We start from the raw sequence: 19784 nt of genomic DNA on the forward strand, positions 1-19784 counted from the left end.
TTTAATATTTAAAAAAAAATAATAAAAAAAAATAAAAATATTCAAAAAAAAATTTAAAATAATAAAAAACAAATATTTAAAAAAAATATTAAGACATTAAAAAAAAATATTTTAAATAAATAATAATAAAAAAAATATTAAAAAAAAAATTTTAAATAATAAAAAAAAAAATATTTTATAAAAATTTAAATAAAATTAAAAAAAAAATTTAAATAATAGAAATGTATTTTTTTAAGTAAGAATTTAAAGCTTAAAATTTCTTTTATTAAAAAATAATAATATTCAAAAATCATTAAATAATTAAATCATATTATTATTTTTTAAAATTAAATATATTTTTTTTTTTAATTAATGGCATTTCTACCAACATTACTTCCTCATAAATTTTTTTCATAAATTTTCCGCCTTCACACCGCATTCGACAAAGCTTCTACTACCACCAGACGCGCCACATATATTTATATAATATTTTTTACACTTAACATTAATAATATTTATATGTATGTGTGTATTGTTGCTTACAACAATTTCAATTTATAATTTTTTTGTTCTGTTTTTACTTAGATTTTCACGCGTTACATACACCCTGTATATGCGTGTAACACGTCACTGCACACATTGCAGCAACAATAACAAAATTAAATGAAATGTAATTACAGTTAATTAATTAAAAATTAAGTTAAAGCCTTAAATATTACACAAGCAGCAATAGCAATAGTTGCTACGAAAAGAGAATATTCATTTCGAAACGAAATTGAATTTTTTATAATTTTTTTTATAAAAATTCTAAAGTTAAAAAAAAAAATAGTTTTAAAGCGATTCAGTTGTTGTTGTCCTTACGTCGCCGCCGCGCACACCTCTATTTCGTCGGTATGAAGCGCGCCTTCACTTGATTGGCCAGCAAATGGTGTTGTTGCTGCTGTTGTTGATGCAGTTGCTGTTGTTGTTGCTGCTGCTGCTGTTGTTGCATATGTTGGCTTAGTTGTTGTTGTATAGATAAGCCACTCGCATTGCTGATGACATGCTGATTGTGCAGCGGCTCGTTAATCTCAACTTTGATGGGAGGATTTAGGTTAGGTTCTTTGTTCTTACGCGGTCGGCCGCCTGGAAGACCAAACAGAGAGATGATGGAAATCAATTTAATTCTTTTGAACAATTATAAATAATGTTGGAAGGACAGTGAGCGTTAAATACAGTTTGAGGGGCGCCAGTAGGTGAAAAATAATTAATTAAAATATTAAGCAAGACGGAAAATTATTTAAAAATAGAGCTTTAGTTGGAATTGCAGGGCATCATTTGTAGGGAAATTAAAATTAAAAAGCGCGTGCAGGTTTAAACGGTTAGAATATTGTGTACATTGTGACTTCTAATGAGCATAAATAAAAACTTTTGACCACAAATAACAGATGAAATAGTGAATCGGGACACATTAAGCACTGGAAATCAAACTGGTGGCAAAGTAGAGACAAAACATGTAAGTAAACAGTGCTCCCAACGCAAAAAACATGAACGGAGTGAGGTTAGGTTGAAAGTTAGGTTAAGTTAAAATCTCATATTAAACGAAAAAGACAAGCAAATTAAACGATTTTCTTTGCAATTGTACAGGCAAACGACCCAACAGCTTACAATTAATGCAAATGCCTGCTTGTCGCATTTTGATTGAAATTCGAGGCAAATCGGCGGACAAGCAGACACTACACACTAAAGCTAACGTTATATATAAATAATAAACTGTTTCTGTTTACGCTTTCTTCCTGTATTCGAACACATACGTTGGCCCACAGTGTGCTGTATGGAGAGCGGTTGTCCGATCATAGCCAACGGCTGTTGCGGCGACTGCAGTGTTATCGATTTCTTCGAACGCTTCGGTGGCGGCAGCTCGTTGTGTGCGTGATTGGTTAGCAAATGTTTGGATAAATGTTGACGCACTGCAAACGCCTCATTGCAATTGGGCACCGGACAGGTAAGGTACCTAAGCGGAATTCCAAAAATAACAGTTAATATAGTTGATTTAATCGTAAAAAACACAAATTCAAATCTGCGCCACGCACCTGCCCTCCAAATGTCGCTGCACGTGCTTCTTGAGCAACGTCTCCTGATTGAATGAGCTCGGACAGGTGTCGCATTTGAATTTGAATTCGTCGTGCATCTTCAGATGCTGATCAAGATGCGCCTGCTGCAGGAATTTCTCATCGCATTTGGTGCACTCGTACGGAAAGGCCATGCCGTGCGATTTCATGTGTGTGTGCAGCTGTGATTGCTGTTTGAACGTCTTGTCCGGGCAACGGGGACAGTAGTAGCCGGTGATGCCGGCGTGCGCCTGCAGATGCTGATTGAGCGAGGTGACTTGTGTGAACTTCTTCGGACATTGATTGCAACAGTATTGCTGTACTTTGTGGTGCGTCTTCATGTGATTGTTCAGATTGGTCACCTGTCAGAGCGTGAGTTTTGAAAACAAAAAACCGTTAGTTAAATGCTTAGTGACATGAAAAAAATGTGTCATCAATACCTGCGCAAACGAGCGTCCACACTCGGGTTCGATGCAGACGAAGGGACGTTCGCCAGTATGCAAACGTCGATGATTATTCAAGTTTGTGATCTGTGAAGCAAGGAAACTTAATCAGTTGTTTTTATTTAAATGTATTACTTTTTTATTTAAATTTATTCATTTTTTTTTATTTATAATTTTTTTATTTATATTTAAATTTATAATTATTTTTTATTTATTTATATCTATTAATTTTTTTTATTAAAATTTATTATGTTTCAAATTTATTTTTTAAATTATTATTTAACCTTTTTTATTTCTATCTAAATTTATTATTTTTTTATTTACATTTATTATTGTTTTAAATTTATTTATTTTTTTTTTTAATTTAAATTTTTTTATTTTTATTTAAATTTATTATTATTTTTTATTTCTATCTAAATTTATTATCTTTTATTTATTTTTTATATCTATTATTTCTTTTATTAAAATTTATTATGTTTCAAATTTATTTTTTTAATTATTATTTAACCTTTTTTTCTATCTAAATTTATTATTATTTTTATTTACATTTATTATTGATATAATTTTATTTATTTTTTATTTTAATAAAAACTTTTATTATTTTTTATTTATTTATATGTAGTATTATTTTATTTATTTTTTTTTTTAATTTATTACTTTTTTATTTAAATTTATTTATTTTTTTATTTTTATTAAAATTTACAATTTTTTTTATTTTTATTTAAATTCATTATTATATTTTTTTTCTATCCAAAATTATTATATTTTTTATTAAAATTTATTATGTTTTAAATTTTTTTATTATTATTTAACATTTTTTTTATTTCTATCTAAATTTATTTTTATTTTTATTAACATTTATTATTGTTTTAAATTTATTTATTTTTTTTTTGATTAAAATTTTTATTATTTTTTATTTATTTTTTTTATATCTATTATTTTTTTATTTATTTATATCTAGTATTATTTTATTTTTGTTTAAATTTTTAGTATTTTTTATTTATCTATTATTTTTTTATTAAAATTTATTATGTTTTAAATTTATTTTTTATTATTATTTAAACTTTTTTTTATTTTTATTTTTATTTAAATTTTTAGTATTTTTTATTTATTTATATCTATTATTGTTTTTATTAAAATTTATTATGTTTTAAATTTATTTTTTTTTTATTATTATTTAAATTTTTTTATTTCTATCTAAATTTATTTTTTTTAGTTTTATTTAAATTTTTAGTATTTTTTATTTAATTATATCTATTATTTTTTTTTTTTAAATTTATTCTGTTTTAAATATTTTTTTATTTCTATCTAAGATTATTATTTTTTTTATTTACATTTATTATTGTTTTAAATTTATTTTTTTTTATTTTAATTTTTTTATTTTTATTTACACTTATAGTTATTTTTTATTTATTTATATATATTATTATTTAATTTTTTTAAATTGAAATTTATAACTTTTTTTATTTTATTATTTTTTCATTTTTATTTAAATGTATTATATTTATTTATTTATTAATATTTTTTTTCATTTTTAATTCGATTTTAAATATTTTTCTTAAATTTTTCAGGGAAATTTTTTCTCTAACCTGTGTAAACTGCTTGCCACAATCCACACACACATACGGACGATCGTTTGTGTGTATGCGTTCGTGATTGCGCAAATTCGCCGCCTGTGTAAAACCTGTAAATACAAAATATTATTAATTTGTCACATTTTATATACAACAACAAATCTCCACCAACCTTTATTGCAAAAATTGCAAACGAATTTCCGTTCGGCTGCATGATTGCGTATGTGTGTGAGTAGCGAAGATTTGCGCGAGAAGGTCTTGTTGCAGAGCGGGCAGGAGCCCTCCTCGTTGAAAATCGAGTCCACCTGTTTTGGTACACAGAAGCGTCAGTTAGAAAATTGCTCGAAAATATATTTTACAACAACATTTGCAGCGCTAAATACAAAAGCGTTATAATTTGTATTTAAGAAATTGATTATTAATAAAAATTTTAGAAAATAAAACTTAAATATATAATTTTTGAAAAAAATTACTCAAATTAAGCGTTTAATTTTGCAATTTTTTACAAATCGAAATGAAAATTTTCAACTACTTATAGTATTTCTATATAAATATATACTAAAATGTGTACGATTATATACGTCTAACTGCTGTATGGTCTTCTCCAACTCAAATGCGGACATTGTGACCATTTTTAATTTCGCGCGATTCTGCAAATTAACCTGGCGACGATTTTGCCGGTTTTGCTGCGAATGAGAAAAGTGAATAAAGAAAGAGAAGAGTTGAAGTATATTTATAGGATTCAACATATTCATGTTTATATAATGCATATAATATGTATTTTTACTTAAATTCATATAAATACACATATCCACATACATATTTCATTAAAAATAATAACAATGCGTAAGGGCTTAAGAAATTGACACAAAAATCAGTGAAAATTTCGTTGAAAACACTTGAAAATAACACACTAGCGCCTAAGAGTATGCTTCGAAAACCGTAAGAAGCTTAAAAATTCCATTTTCGAAACTATTAGTATGTTTACATATGAAAATAATCTCGTTCTAAGCTCGTTCAATAATCTAACCGTTTACATATAGCCAAATGAGATTATCAATTGTCAAATGTGTTGCATTTGTTGTTGTATTACACATATTTCTCTCGCTGTCGGCCATTGTTGTTTACATTTTCATTTGACATTTCTCCTTTTCTTCGCAAAATTATCGATAAACCTAGGAATAACATCGAAAATCTAGTTGTATAAAACGAGATAATTTTATAATCTCGGATTATCCAGAGAGGAATTTTGTATGGGAAATCTCGTTTCTTAATTACAGATTATCGAGTTAAGCTCGTAAATGGAAATAATCTCGTTATATGTAAACATAATATAAGAGTATACTTTTAATAAATATTAATTAGAAAACAATGCTGTAAAACAGCCTAAATGTATGCTTCAGGACTTTAGAATTCAAATTTTTGAGGTTAAACCAAGTATTATACAATTTACATATTTTTGAAATAATTTATACATACTTGCACCTTTTACTTTAGTTTCCACGTTTAATTATACAAAATTATCTACTAAATACAATGCATCACAGTCGTTCAACAGCTACACACTTGATGACCTTTGACCTGGTTACAAAGCAACTTTGCATCCGCTATATTAAACACACCGCATTTGGCACACGCAAAAACTTGACAAACAAAACGCAAACACAACAAAACAAAAATATACACACATACATACATACGCCATCTACAAGCTAAATATCAACTACAACAACAAAAATAAAATGCTATCCAAAAAATATGAAACTTCTGCTGTCCGCTCTCTCTCTCACCTTCTCGGTAATCTCAGATGATGAATGTAGACTTTCGGAAGAACTTGTTGATTGTAATTGATGTTGTTGCTGCTGTTGTTGTTGTTGCTGCTGCTGTTGTTGCTGTTGTTGTTGTTGTTGATGTTGCTGTTGAAGTTGTTGTGCCAAAGCGTTGACAGCAGCAACGTTATTATTGCCAGCAGCAGCGGCCACGTTATTACTTAGTTGCGCTGCGACAGCGGCGACATTTGCCAAATTCTGCGTATCCACAGCACTGGAGCCACCGGAGCCAGCACCAGAGCCGCCGCCACGTACTGATGGATAGAAACCGTTAGCGGTTAGATGTTCAGAGCACTTGACACAGGTGGGTATATTATAGCCGGGCACTTGGAACAACTGTGGGGGGCGAAAAATAATAGCAAAAATTTAAAATCTTGAAACTGGTATAAAAATTAGAGTAATGAAATGGATAAATATATAAGAAATTGCTTATGTAATAGCAAACTATCAGAAATATCACATATAAAATGCTTTGCAAACTAGTATAAAATTTAAAACTTATTCAGAGTATAGAACTGGTATAAAAGAAAATGGCAAAGTCCACCCTTTATGCAGAAAATATAAAAATGTTATAAATTTATGTAAAAACGCTGGAAATATCTTTCTTTCAAAACTGTGTACAATTTGTAGAGGAATTTGAAGAAACTGGTATAAAAAATTAAGTGTATAAATACATAAGTAAACTCTTTAATATTAGAAATATATTAGAAATGAACTTGTTTCATTTGCATTTTAAACTGGTATAAATTTTTAATCATATTTGCAGGTTAAAAGTGGTATAAATAACTATAGTAGGTAGGCTATGCAGTGCTGAATATATAAAACTGGTATAAATGGCTGAATAAATGCTGGAAAAAACCTTCCTTCAGCGCTGCGCATATATTATACGAGGCACTCTTTGAAGAAACTGGTATAAAAAGTCCGTTTTCAAAATTAGTGAATTCGGCAGTATTTTCAATTAATATCTGAGCATTATTTTCTGCCTCTACAATAATAACAGGCTAGAACTATAATTAATATTATTTTTTATCGGATATTTAGACATTATTATTATTTATTTGATATTCATTCACACAATTGGCAACTCTGTTGCAATCCTGCTTTTCACACCCACACTCAATATTTTGTCTGCCAGCGCACTCCTACCCCCGCTACATATGCTGTACAAGCATTTTTAATTAAAAGAAAACAAAATTCATTGCAGTGAACTGGTTGAGCGCAGTGCGCAAGTGAAAAAAGAACAACAAAAAAAAAGAAAACAATAAAATAAAATTAGTTTTGCTTTTACATGTGTTGCTTTCGGCGACGCTTGCTATTTGTACTGACCGACCGTACCCATTGCAATACCTTGTTTTTGTTGTTGTTGTTGCGCAGTTGAGCAAACCAATTGACGGACAAAACTACAGTCGGACGGACGAACGGTCGACTAGTCAGTCAACCATCCAGCCAACTGAAACGCAAGCAGCGCCAAGGCGTCACACTACTTCATACATGTTTTGCTTTTGCTTTCCTCCCCCTCTCTTCGCCTTCTACTGCTACACACATACAATACATCCATATCTATGCGATACTTTGCGAACAGCGTTCTCAAAAGTAATAAGTCAAGCAGAGCGACTGACTGCTTGCAGCTTGTTGAGCTCTTTGTTATTATGTTGTTGTCGTCGTTCGTGCTGCTAACTGCGCTGCCGGCGTCGACTGTTTCCACTTTATACTCGTCGTACACTTCGCTTGGATTATTTGACTTGTTAACATTGTTGTTGTTGTTTGATTTTTTGTTATTTTGATTTTCATTTTTAGATTTTGTTATTGCTGATTCTGTGTATTTAATTCAACGTTGTTTTATTATTATATGTGTATTTTCTTAAAATTTTTAATTTTTTTTGGTTTACTTATCGCAGTGTTGTTGTTGCTGCTGTTGCTGCTATTTCATTTGCAAAAATCGCTGTGTGTGAGCATTGTCGGCGCGTTTGTCATTACTTGGCGCAATTTTTGTGCTTTATTTATATTTTTATTAATATTTTTCATAAGCATATTTTTTGCGCAATTTTCAATTTTAATTTTTTTTCTTCTCTTATGTATTTAAACATTAATTCGCCTATGAGTGCCTGTTTTTTCCTTTTCTCTCCTTTTCTACGCCTTCGACATAATATAATGTTGGAATTATTTTTGTTATTTTTTGCTTTCTTTTTTTATTTACCTTTCGCTTTGTTGTTGCCTTCTTCTTGTTCTTCTATTCAACCATTGTTTAAAATTGGGGGGGAATTGTGGTAGAATAACAAAAGAAATGAAAGAAAAATAAACGCACAAAAAAAACACAACGCAAAAAAAAAATGAAAAATAATGAAAATAAAATGTATAAATGGGCTGCTCGTCGGCGTGTGTGTGGAGGAAGACGTGGAGCGGAGTGGAGTGGCCGCACACAACAGACAAAGCGTACATTGTGCTGAAAAAGTAATAAATGCTGGGAATCGTGAAGAGGCAGAAATATAAGAAATTTTCGTATTTTAGACGCCATTTTAGTGGCGTTCAAGCCGGTCAAGTGGTTATTAAAGAGCCGAACGTAGTATGAGTGTGAGTGGCTGGGGAAACTTAAACCGCGAAAATTTGTTTTTATTTTATTTTGTCTTATGTCAAAGTAAGCAAACTATACGACATTAAAAAAAACGTATCGGAGTAATTGCAATGCATTTCCGCTGTCCCTTTCATGCAGCAAAATGCACTGCCAGCATTTCATATTCTGCTTTTACCGCCCTTTTTGTACAACCAACCTACTTATTTATTATCCCTATAGCTCACCCCAACTCTCGTGCGCCTTGCTTCCCACTTTCCAATTTCCATTTTGCAATTTATACCGTTTTAGAAAAGTGGTACAACAAAAAAAAAAAATACCACCACCCAAACTTCTAAGCTGGCGCTTGGCTTGGATCGCCACTCCCACCAATTGTGTGTGCGTTGCCCGTATCCCATGTCCAACACTCCTCTCTGCTTACCGCCCGCCCGCCTAAACGACTGAAAAATCAATAAAAATAACAAAATACACATTTTTTCCAACAATTGAAAGGCAACTCCTCCCACCCGAAAAAAACTGCAATGGCGCACAGTGCAAATTGGACGAGCAGAAAATATGCGAAATTTATACGAAATTTTTCTTATTAGGCTTTATGCGTCTTATACGAAATTACTAAAAATAAAAGAGCGCGCTTTTCCCACTTACCGCTGCTGGTTGAAAGCACAATCTACAGATGCTTTCCATGTCGTTGGCTCTGTATGATGGCCTGCGTTGCGATTCCAGCGGCAGCGGCGTTGGTGTTGACTAAGCTAGATCCAAAGGAATCCAACATCGAGGGGGTCTCGCGCGCGCTAACACCGTTTCGCTGTTCTTTGGACGTACACTGGCTGTACTTTAGCAATATCGAATTGTTGCACAAATTTAAATATTTTCAAAACCACAAAAATACCCACACTTTTCCACTTTTAAAACTGATTTTTTTAAGCCAAATTTGCTTGTGTTTTAAATTCTGGCCAACGGGCACTGATGTTTCTATTCTTTCGTTTTTTTTTACGACTTATTTTGCTTCTCGCTTCACTTGCGCCTTCGCTACTACCTACTACTTGGCTTTATAAATGGTTTTGCTGTTTTTGAGTCGCTTATTCCACAGCTATATACAACACACAGCTTTTTGTTCAATTAATTTTCTTATTCACAATTCACAAATTGGCGGCACAGTTGTTGTTTTTTTTTATCTATTTCAAATTAATTGCTATGTTTATGTTTTGAAACTTTTGTTTTTCACTTTGTGTTTGCTTTCACCTCTTTCTTTCAACTACTTGCTGTCTTTTCCTTGACTTTGACTAATCAAAATAATAAAACTTTTTTATTGCAACTGAATTCGAAGCATTCTCGGCGCTATTTGGAAATGAAAAAATTTTTATACTCGTCCAATTTACCCCCTACTCGTCGGTGCAATTGTTGCTGCCAACGCAAGTGATATGCCTGCATCACGCTCACGTAAATGTGTTGCAGAGCGACACCGGTTGTAAAGATATCCGATTGGAAGGTGTGAAACAGAGTCAGCACGATGAATGTAGGGGCAAATTGGACAGCTAGTAGCGAGTAGTGTGTTGGACAGGGTTGCTTTAGTGAACAAACTCTTTCGTACAAAAAATATTATTAAATTTGTGTAATAATTAAAGTTTTTAAACAAAAAAGGCTTTAATACACTAATTTATATATATAAACAATATTTTAAAAAAAAAATAGCACTAGAACAAATATAAACAAAATTATCAAATAATTTTGTTGTCATTTGCCGCGTTGCCAACTACATAGAATTGCTGTCAATTGGGAAAATATTTAAGAGCGGCGCTCTCAAACTTTTGAATTGGTTTCCGCTCTGCGTTGTTTCTTCCCGCTCGGTTTTTGCTGGTTTTCGCCTAGCTATTGCCATTTACGCTATGTTGTTGTCTTCCATTCGTTGCAGAAGAAACATTGCAATTGCGCGTTTGCGGTTGTTAGTTGTCGGTAAATTAACGTGTGTGGAAATAAATTCATAAAAAATATATTACAGCGACTATTTTGTGTAATGAAAAGTGTTGATAGTGGTCTAATTGTTCTTTATAAATAAAAGAAATATTAAATTTCGCGTAGTGCCAATTTGCCGTAAAGGTTGCTTGGCTACGCAGCGCAAGGATAACAAACGAACGAAAGCGTGTGAAAAAGGTGCGCAGCGCTGCAGAAAAAGCCGCACTGCAGGCTAAATATATTTTATAGCTTTTTTTATGTGTTTCACTGACTGCAACGAAATAACGTTGAAAGGCATTTAGCCAAAAAAGTACTGCAGTGAAAAGAAAACTCGTGAAAATACATATGAACCAGCAGCTTTTCCACACATCTGGTGGTCAGGCGTTGCAGTTACGCGGCGACATCCTGCAAGCAGCTGTCGTGCCAGTCGCTGTCTACAAATACGTACGTGAAGAAGGTGGCTGTTTGTGTTAGTGTGTGTTTGTGTGTGTATGTGTACATTTTCCACCCGATTTGTACTGTTTTCCTATATGTTGTTGTGCTAATGCAATTAACGCTGCTGTCGCTGACGCTGCCGTTAGAAAGCGTTTGAGACACCTTCATAGAAAGCAAATAGTAAAAGAAAATCGCATTTCAGCTGCAAAATATATAGCGCAGCAAGTGTAACAAAATGGAAAGCTAGACGAAAATCGTTTATAGATATGATTTGTGTAAAAAAAAATAAAAGAAAACAAGTGGAAATAGAAGAAAGCTAATTAGTGTAAAAGTAGCTGCAATATTGCCGTTTGTAAGCCGCAGCTGCCGCCTTCAACGTTGCGAACAAGTGCCGTTGCGTGCGTCGTAGACAGCGGTTGTGACCAATCAGCAAAGAAAAAATAATAAAAAAAAATTAATACACTATATAATAAAGCAAAGACTTGCCGTTAGCTACAGCCGGTCGTTGTGGTCAGCCAATGTCAAGAAATATCAGCTTTTCTTATTTTTTGCTGCATTGTTATTGCTATGTTATTCGCATTTCAATGCTTTTTTTAACCAAACCACAGGCCTGCTGACTTATTAAGAAATTAAGCGTGTAATTTGTAATTAAATTCGCGCGACCAACAAAAAAAAACAATAACAATTATGTAGAGTATATGTATGTGCAATGTCCCCAAAGTGAAAATAAATTTTGGAAGGGGTTGACGGTTATTGCAGTAATGTGTCAGAAATTCTTGGAATTTCAAGGAATTTAATTGCTTATATGCTAACAATGTAATTGCTGATACATAATTATTTGTTTTAATTTTCTAACAAATATTTCTTGTGTTATTTATAGTTATCTAAAAATTTAAACAGAAAAAAACTAAAATCATTTGTAAATTACTACAACAGCTGTGGGCATACAATATATGCAACTAAAAAGTAAAAAAGGGCTTCTATCGCTACTAATTATTCATTTTCAGCTGTCTAAATGAAAACAATTTGAAACAAGCTAAAATCTAAAATTAAATACATTTAGTTTTGTTCAGACAACAACCAAAAAGTTAAAGCTAAAAATAAAAAGAATATAATCTTGTGCTTTACCAAAACCGTCGACTACAACCTAACCCAAGAGGCAACACTTAACCACTCCGTCCACAGTTGTTGTTCTTGTTCATTTCGAAATTACAACTTCAAGGTAAGCTTTCTACTTTGTCAAATTCTCTAAATAATACACTAAACCAATACAAAAATACTATAATACTAATTTGAGAACTACATATAAACGAAAAAAAAAAAATGGGCGTAGTCGTGTAGGAGGGTTAGACAATTAAAATTTAAAACGATATATAATTTGGTTACAAAAATATGTATGTATATTTAATAAAATATTATCGAAAACCCCTTCACACTGCAACTACGCCCATTTTTTCTTTCAATTTAACATTCTCCTTATCCCCAATTGTCGCCAGCATTAACACCATGTTTCCCCTCCCAGCTGTCATGTCAACTACACACCATACACTTTCTACACATTCATACTCCCTTTGTTGGCTGGCACAGCTCATTGCCTTACCGCATCACATTAATGTATCCAATTTAAAATGCATTAATTATATAATTTGGCATTCAAACGCCGTCCTATTCAAATACGAAACTCACACGAGCACGCTGCTGGGGCTTGTTGTTCGCGTTTTTTTTATAGAAATTTTCTAATTTACAACGCATCATCTTCGCCGTTATTGCCAATGTGTTAGTTATCATCAACTCATCATCGCGAAATAAATTATCTTTAACTCTAGCGCAGAGAAACCGCCGCTCCCATGCCCGCACTGGAGGAGCCGCAATGTGAGCTTATACATATGTATGAATACATATGTTTATAGTTGGCGATTCTATAGGTTATGACAGTTCAGTTGAGTGGGGTAACACCATAGATAGATACTCTGGCTGTTACACTATACCCATACAATCTCTCATCAACAAAATGCTCCAAATGGCACAACAATAAATAGTAACAGCTGCGCTGCTCTTTTTTATTGTTATTGTTATTTTGCGCGTTGTTATTGTTATTGTGTCTATTTCAGCTTTACCATATGCCAAACACTAGCGGCTGTTCACTTTCACAGTTACCTAGCGCTTGGCGCATATAGAGAGTTGGGGGGGCTGGACAGCGCTGTTGGTTTGGAGTAAACGCTGTAGGCGACAGCAATTGGTGGCTTAACTGCCTTGAAATTGCATTGAAATCATTTGTTTTCTTTTGCTAAAATTCCCTTTCCTTTCGATTTCAGTCTTTGTTGTTACTAAAAGCTTTTGTTGTTACGCTTATTTATTTCTTACTTTTCCGTTCAGAGACTGCGCTGTTGTTGCTTCTTTTGAATTTAAATTTGAATTTGAATTGCTAAACATGCACAGCGACAAGAAAAAATTAATAAAATCGTAACAATCGAATGTTAACACTTAACAGTTACACACATACATATAAATGTATGTATGTATGTATATTTATGTAAACAAGCAAAACAACAACACTTGAGTGCGAGCAAATGTAAACAATAACAATAAAATAAGCTGGCATCCAACGAAATGCCGTAAGCCAATTAAACGAAGCTCCAAAATAATGAAACACAGCTCCTCAAACAAAATTTGGAAAGGAAAATGCATTTGTGTCGTTTTTATTTAAAAAAAAAAAATATTTAAAAAATTTTCGAATTAAGAAAAATAATATTTTTAATGAATGCGTGTGATGATTATCAATACACACACACATTAATGTACCAAAGTTCGTTAAAAGCTGCCCAGTCAAAGGCAAGTGGCTGGCGTAAGGTCGACGCCGTTTATGCGATCGATGGAGCTTGGCACACTTAGTTTTAAATACGTATTGCACTGCACTACGTAGAATGCGGCAGCAGTTGCCCTCTTTTCATACATGCGACCTGCATTCGACCGGCCCAGTGCAGCAGTGAGTGTAGCGCTCAAGGCTTAAGGTTAGGTTTGCAGGTGCTGGGAGCTGCTTTAAATGTCGAAGGCTAAATACATGTTTCAACGCAAAATGACGCAAAGGAAAATGGCAATTCGAAGCGTATTGTTTTTGGAACAAAATAGGCGAGAAATAAATGTTGAAAATATTGGAAAAGTTATTCGAAATGAATAATTTGCATAGGTGAGACACATGCTGCACTTCAGTAACAAGACTTTAGTTCAAAGTAGGTTTATTACTTACGCTACGAAAATTTTAGCACACAGAATAGTAAAAAATATAAAAAAATTAAAAAAAAAAAATATTGGAACACTTTATAACAAAGACTGGTGAGCAATTTCACACCGATAATTAAATATTTTAATATAATTATTTTTGTGCAGTTTCTTAAAATAAAAGAAAAATGCAATAAGAAGTAAACATTAACCCATAACAACTAGCCATATGTGGCATGACATAACTTGTGGCATGAATTCCACCACCAAACACCAGCCACACAACGCGTTTGTCCAGTTTAGTCAGTTGCAAACGAAGCGTAAAAGAAATGGCAATTTCATGTGGAAAACAAACGCAAATGTAAAAAGTAAAAAATAATTATTTGCCATAAAAAAACGCAGTCGAGAAACCAAAGCGTAAAAAACAAATGGAAAAAAAATTAAAATTATTTGCGGCTCAGTGACTACACTAGCATTTAAGCCGGGGGGAGGGCGGCGGTAGCGTTCTTCTAACGGCAAATGCCAACGGAACAAACTGCACATGACCGCAACAGCCAAGGTGGTGGTTAGTGGAAGCAGCCAAAACTGTTTTGTTGCGGCTTATACGCGCTTTCGACGCTTCGTCCACCGCGGCTTAATGCCGCCACGCTCGTCTGTGCACCGCTAGCACGGTTGAGTGCCTTGGGTGGCTGAGCTTGTGCGCATGCGCGACGCCACAAGCACGGAAAACAAGGAAAAAAGCCACTTTTTCAACGTTCAACAGCCGCGTAAGCACACATGCTGCAAAGAAATGGCGGTTGGTTGATGACGTTCAACAAGAAGAGTTGGCAATGCTAAGTCATCAAATATTTTTCAAATTAAAATTTTTTTTTGTTTTTTTTTTTTTTATACATATGCTCTTTCAAATTAAATTCCCCTCTGCTGATAGCATACTCGTACAAATATTTTGATATTTCAACGCTTCATTGCCCCGGTCGGTTGTTGTGAGGTTTCACTTTGCGACGCAGTCGAAAACCGCAAAAGCGAAAAAATGTCAACAACAAATTTAACAGATTTGATATTTTTATGCGACTAGCGTGTATGTATTCATATCTGTTGGTGTGAATATATTTTTGCACACTCATATGTACATATGTATGCACATGAGTAGCCGGCCGGCCGGCGCGCCAAGCAATGTGACAATAAAGTCCGGAAAGGTAAGGAATCCATAAAATGAAATCACTTTGTCGCAAAAAGTGCAAAAAACTATTAGACGCGGTTGGTCTGGCATTTCAATTGTCAAAGATGGCAGTCCGCAAAAAGTACTGTTAGTCAAGTTATAACACTATTGTTATTATAGCAGTGTATTTGGAATGACAAAATCGCTTTGAAGACGCTCCAAAGACATTAAAACACCTGAGCGGCATGACCAAAACAACAAAAACAAAAACAATGATAATGAAATTGTTAATGCAGCAATCAACGATAATGACAGCTCAAAACGACATAATTACCCAAAGTTACGGTTAAGTATTTGATGACGGCGCAGTAAAGGCAAATAAAAACTTAAGTTAAGAATTCAAAAGGTGTCGGATTTTTGGCGAATTACGGCTTATTAAATATATTAGATACTAGGCAAAGGTGTATTGCTTGTACAAATATATATGTATGTATGTATCTATATATAAGTATATGTATAATTGGCATCGGCATCGTTTGACTTAACCTCACTAGAGCTTCTTCTCCACTTTTGTTTTGATGTTATTCGACAAATGTTTGGGGCCTATAAATCTTAAGCGACTCCGAACCACCAAAAGATTTTTTTAGAATCTTCTCATGGCAAAAGTACGCTCAGAGGTCGGTTCGGTTATCGTGTCCCGAATACTTAAAATGGAATATGAAATTTTGACTAGGGGGCGCCAAATTTATGTAAAGGGAGTTCAGTTAACTTTTGGTACCCCTCTTAAGACATACTAGCATACATAAAAGTGAGCAAAACAATAACAACAAAATTATCACATTGCAAAAAGGAAGAATTTAGCAAACAATCAACTTTTATACAAAATTGCATATCTACAAGATACAAATGTGTGACTTAAGTATGTATTTTGCTCCCGTTTATGTGGCTGGTGCATTTCTGACTTCTTTTTTTCCCCAACTTGCAATTCTAGCACATTTTTCTATGCTTTGCGTCGACAGAAAAGTGGACAATTTACTATAGTTGTTGTTGTAACTTGTAAAACTAGTCGGCATGTTGGTGCGTCAACAGCGAAAATGGCAACAATAAGTAAAGAAGTACAATAAAAAGAACAACAACAGCAACAACAAGAATGAATTATACGCCTAACCACGGACTCATGTATACATATATATAAGAATTTTGTTGTTGCTGTTGTAGTATCATTTTACAAAAGCTAACAATGCTGCTGCACATGCAACAACAACAACAATAATAACAATATTAAGCACATGCCTTTGCGCAGCTTGACAAGCAGCAACTACAACAAACTAAGCTGCAGAGCAGAGAGTATAACAAAAACTACAACAACAATATAAACATTGCAACAAAGATTGTATTCATAACAAGTTCATCTAATATATAGTATGAGCGCTATGCGTCAGTTTGTTGCAACTGCTGTTGTTGTTATTGTTGTTGTTGTTATCAGCACATTAATAACTTGTTTAATACATATTTAATTTTGTTTTCGAATTTTTATAAATTAACTATTTTGTGTTTGATTCAATAAAATATTCACAATTTGAGGTTATGATCTAATGATCTATTTGATCATGATCCTATTGATCCCGAAATCAGAAAGCCTACAATTCTTAAATTTGCCGCAAACTGTCTCAACTGCTCCTAGTCCACGCGATCACTTTAGGGTTAATCACATTATTGCTTCATGTTTGATTACTTCACCCCACTCTCCGTCTCTTCTAAGAGCGTCGCGCTGCCATTGGCAATGCGCGCATTGCTGACTTCTCCTGGTTAACTATTCTTCTCACGCTATCGGCCAACTGATTGCAATCGATCTGTTGCGTCGCCAGAGATTTGTAATAAAGATCTGCAGACTAGTTTTCAAACTACCGGCAACAAGCAAACACACTCACACACACATACAGCGACTAGTAGCATGCGTTTCGCCCATTTTACCTCGCTTTAGGTTTTTCATTCGTTACAAGTCTGCAGCTTTTTTACCTTTTACCTGCGTTTGGAGCTCTGTGTGGTTCCACATACTCGTACATGCGCTTATTCGGATTTTCTTTTACTATTCACAACAATATGCGTCGATTGCAGACTCCTGCGCGATTCCTTTCGCTTGCAGTAGCACAGTTGCTTGGCAGACTCGCTCTGCTGGCTTTGCATTCTTCTGTAATTTCAGTAAGCAGTGGGCTCATCAGTTACTCTGATGCCAAATGCAGGCAGAGCCACATTCATCCACATTTGATTTCTTATTTTCAATTGTAGCTGCTGCTGCACACACGCGTCCATACATACATATTATTGCGCAATATTTTGCTCGTTTTGTTCTTGCCGTTGCTCTGGTGCAGTCAATTGTCAAACATAATCGTTATTGTTATTGTACATATAAACAAACTCTTTGCCATTTGCATCTGTTGTCCGTTGTTGTTGGCACAGCTACTACCCACTGCCTGTGATTGCTTTGTCTTCCACTATGTTGACAGTTTGGCTCACATTGTGCGGTGTACGATTTCTATGGGCACGAGGAGGGTATGTGTGTTTCTTGTTTGTAATTGTTGTTGATTACGCTTTGGCTGGAGCGACGCGCGGTTCTCGTTGGTGCTGTGTGTGCCGAAGTACTCGTGCAAATAATAGTAAATAATAATGACATATTTTGAGCTGATTTAGAGTATAAAGCGGCTTTTACGTTGAAATATTTTTTTTTTTGTATTCTCGAGTGCTTGAAAAATCTGGAATTGCGTTTAGTGAACCTTACCACAAACAGGTTAATTTATTTTATAAACAGAAATGTATGAATTTCATCAATGAATGGCGGGAAATCTAACTTAAAATATGCACAATGCAGGAATTTAAAAAAATAACGGGAATTTCCACTATTCGATACTATTCACTCATGCCAGCACTTCTTTAAATCGTCGCCACACTCCTCAAACTCGAATTTTGGGGTAGTTTTAGCTCTTTCACCGATTTCGTCTATGTATGCTTGTAAATTTTTTTCCAACTGGACTTTTGAACAGTTAAACATTTTAAAATTCCCGCAATTTTTTGAACATACCTCGTATAGTCAGACTTTGCAAAAATGTTATTATTTGTTGTTTTTGATTTAAAAAAATTATTTTTTCAAGCTTTTACACACATTCGGAATATCTTCTGCACTTCGAGAAGGTTTTTAGACATATTAGGTCCAACTTTAAAAGTATCAGTATTCTGTAGACACAGCTTATGCGGTTATAACCGAGTTAACAACAGCGCGCCATTCGTTCTTTCTTCTCGCTGTTTGGCGCCAATTGGAAATCCCAAGTGCAGCCATGTCCTTCTCCATCTGGTCTTTACTGCGGAGTGAAGGTCTTCCTCACCAGCGGATACTGCACCTAACACTTTCAAAGCTGGAGTGATTTCGTCCATTCGGATCTAGTTAGCTGTTCACTGCCTTATTCGCTGAACTCATTCAGCCCATCGTTGCATCGTCCGAGGTATTCGCCATTGCCACAGTTCAAAGGACCATAAATCTGCCGCATAACCTTTCTCTCGAAAATTCCTAGTGCCATCTCATTGGATGTTGGTTGACATCGCCCACGCTTTTGCACCTAAAACAAGACGGGAATGGAATCTCAGTTGGGTACTTAGTGTAAAGTTGCACTTGTCGAAATGACCAAAATAATGCTGCTGTATTCAGATAAATTAGGAAAGTCCAAAAAAACTACACGTGCAACGGTAAATCATTCAGAAAAAAAAAAACAAATTGCTAAGCTCTCTTCAGACGTGAAATGTGCTGCAATCTGTGGAAAACAAAAAGTCAAACTTAGAGAATGGCTTGAATAATCTAAACCGTTTTGCAAATTCAAGAACTTCAGACACACACCTCACTCACTTACACACACACCCAAAAAGCGCCAATCAACACTCAATCGCCAGCAAATAAGAAGGCAACAACACTGCACCAGCAAAAAAAAAACAAACAGTACAAGAACTCTTAACAACAACAATGAAAAACTGCACTTACATACTTGAGAGAGAGATACAGCTATTTAATAATACCCACCATACCACTAATAACAGTACAAAATAGTAGCAACAACCTTTGCAATGACGATGGCTGACTGTCTGGTTGGCAATAAAAACCAAACAGCAATCAAACGTAACAAACAGTAATGCAAGAACAAAAACAACAACTGGAAATGCAACGAAGCGCAACGGCAAAAGCAGGAGAACCAAAAACAAAAAAGAAAAGTGCAGAGTGCAGAATTACAAGTGCTGAGAAGTTGAACGAATAGTGTTGGCAGAGTTGAAGAGAGTTGCCTTCAATTGCACTTGCAAACAGCTAGAGAACTTTCATTGGGGAAAAGTGCACTGAAACTTGTCGTAGACCAACAGAGTGAGTAGATCTGGAAAATATGTAGACCTGTAATGCATACAAATTAGTCATAGTTAAGGCTACTGAATCAAGCAGGGTTCTAGGATGGTAAAGCCACAATTTATGGACTAGATATAGGACATCCCTGCTGCACCG

General features: G+C 34.0%; 2 protein-coding genes across 6 annotated transcripts in view; both read right to left on the bottom strand.

Moving 5' to 3' along the window:
* Positions 1-214: 214 nt before the first annotated feature.
* On the bottom strand, positions 215-9830 carry LOC105212641 (zinc finger protein ZFP2). Of its 4 annotated transcripts, none has more exons than XM_011184750.3 (9): positions 9130-9829; positions 5877-6251; positions 4668-4772; positions 4259-4391; positions 4102-4196; positions 2510-2599; positions 2052-2431; positions 1773-1972; positions 216-1104 (listed from the first exon to the last, which is right to left on the bottom strand). In XM_011184750.3, exons 1-9 carry the CDS (start codon positions 9166-9168, stop codon positions 860-862), a joined length of 1662 nt encoding a protein of 553 aa, XP_011183052.1. In that variant the 5' UTR covers positions 9169-9829; the 3' UTR covers positions 216-859. The 4 variants fall into 4 exon arrangements, with proteins under 4 accessions (XP_011183054.1, XP_011183053.1, XP_011183052.1 ...); XM_011184749.3 differs by having other exon boundaries at positions 1746-1972; positions 9130-9828; XM_011184752.3 differs by lacking the exon at positions 4668-4772 and having other exon boundaries at positions 215-1104; positions 9130-9830.
* Positions 6123-19784, bottom strand: part of LOC105208771 (uncharacterized) — a 71953-nt gene continuing 58291 nt past the window's right edge. Inside the window, exon 3 of one of the 2 annotated variants that reach the window (XM_054232603.1) lies at positions 6123-6251. The gene's annotated coding sequence lies outside the window, so the exon portion shown is untranslated. Of the gene's footprint in view, positions 6252-11879; positions 18862-19784 lie in introns of those variants that run through there. The other variant, XM_054232604.1, reaches the window with a different exon arrangement.

Source organism: Zeugodacus cucurbitae, chromosome 5 (genome assembly GCF_028554725.1).
Source record: "Zeugodacus cucurbitae isolate PBARC_wt_2022May chromosome 5, idZeuCucr1.2, whole genome shotgun sequence".
In the NCBI taxonomy this organism is placed as follows: Eukaryota; Metazoa; Arthropoda; class Insecta; order Diptera; family Tephritidae; genus Zeugodacus; species Zeugodacus cucurbitae.

What these genes read in the sequence shown, in the direction of transcription:
- LOC105212641 (XM_011184749.3), bottom strand. Translation starts at nt 9,168, where the DNA reads ATGGAAAGCATCTGTAGATTGTGCTTTCAACCAGCAGCG. An exon ending in TGTGCTTTCAACCAGCAGCG is followed by an intron (nt 6,252 to 9,129) that starts GTAAGTGGGAAA and finishes CGCCCCCCACAG; the next exon opens with TTGTTCCAAGTGCCCGGCTA. An exon ending in GTGGCAAGCAGTTTACACAG is followed by an intron (nt 2,600 to 4,101) that starts GTTAGAGAAAAA and finishes CTTGCTTCACAG; the next exon opens with ATCACAAACTTGAATAATCA.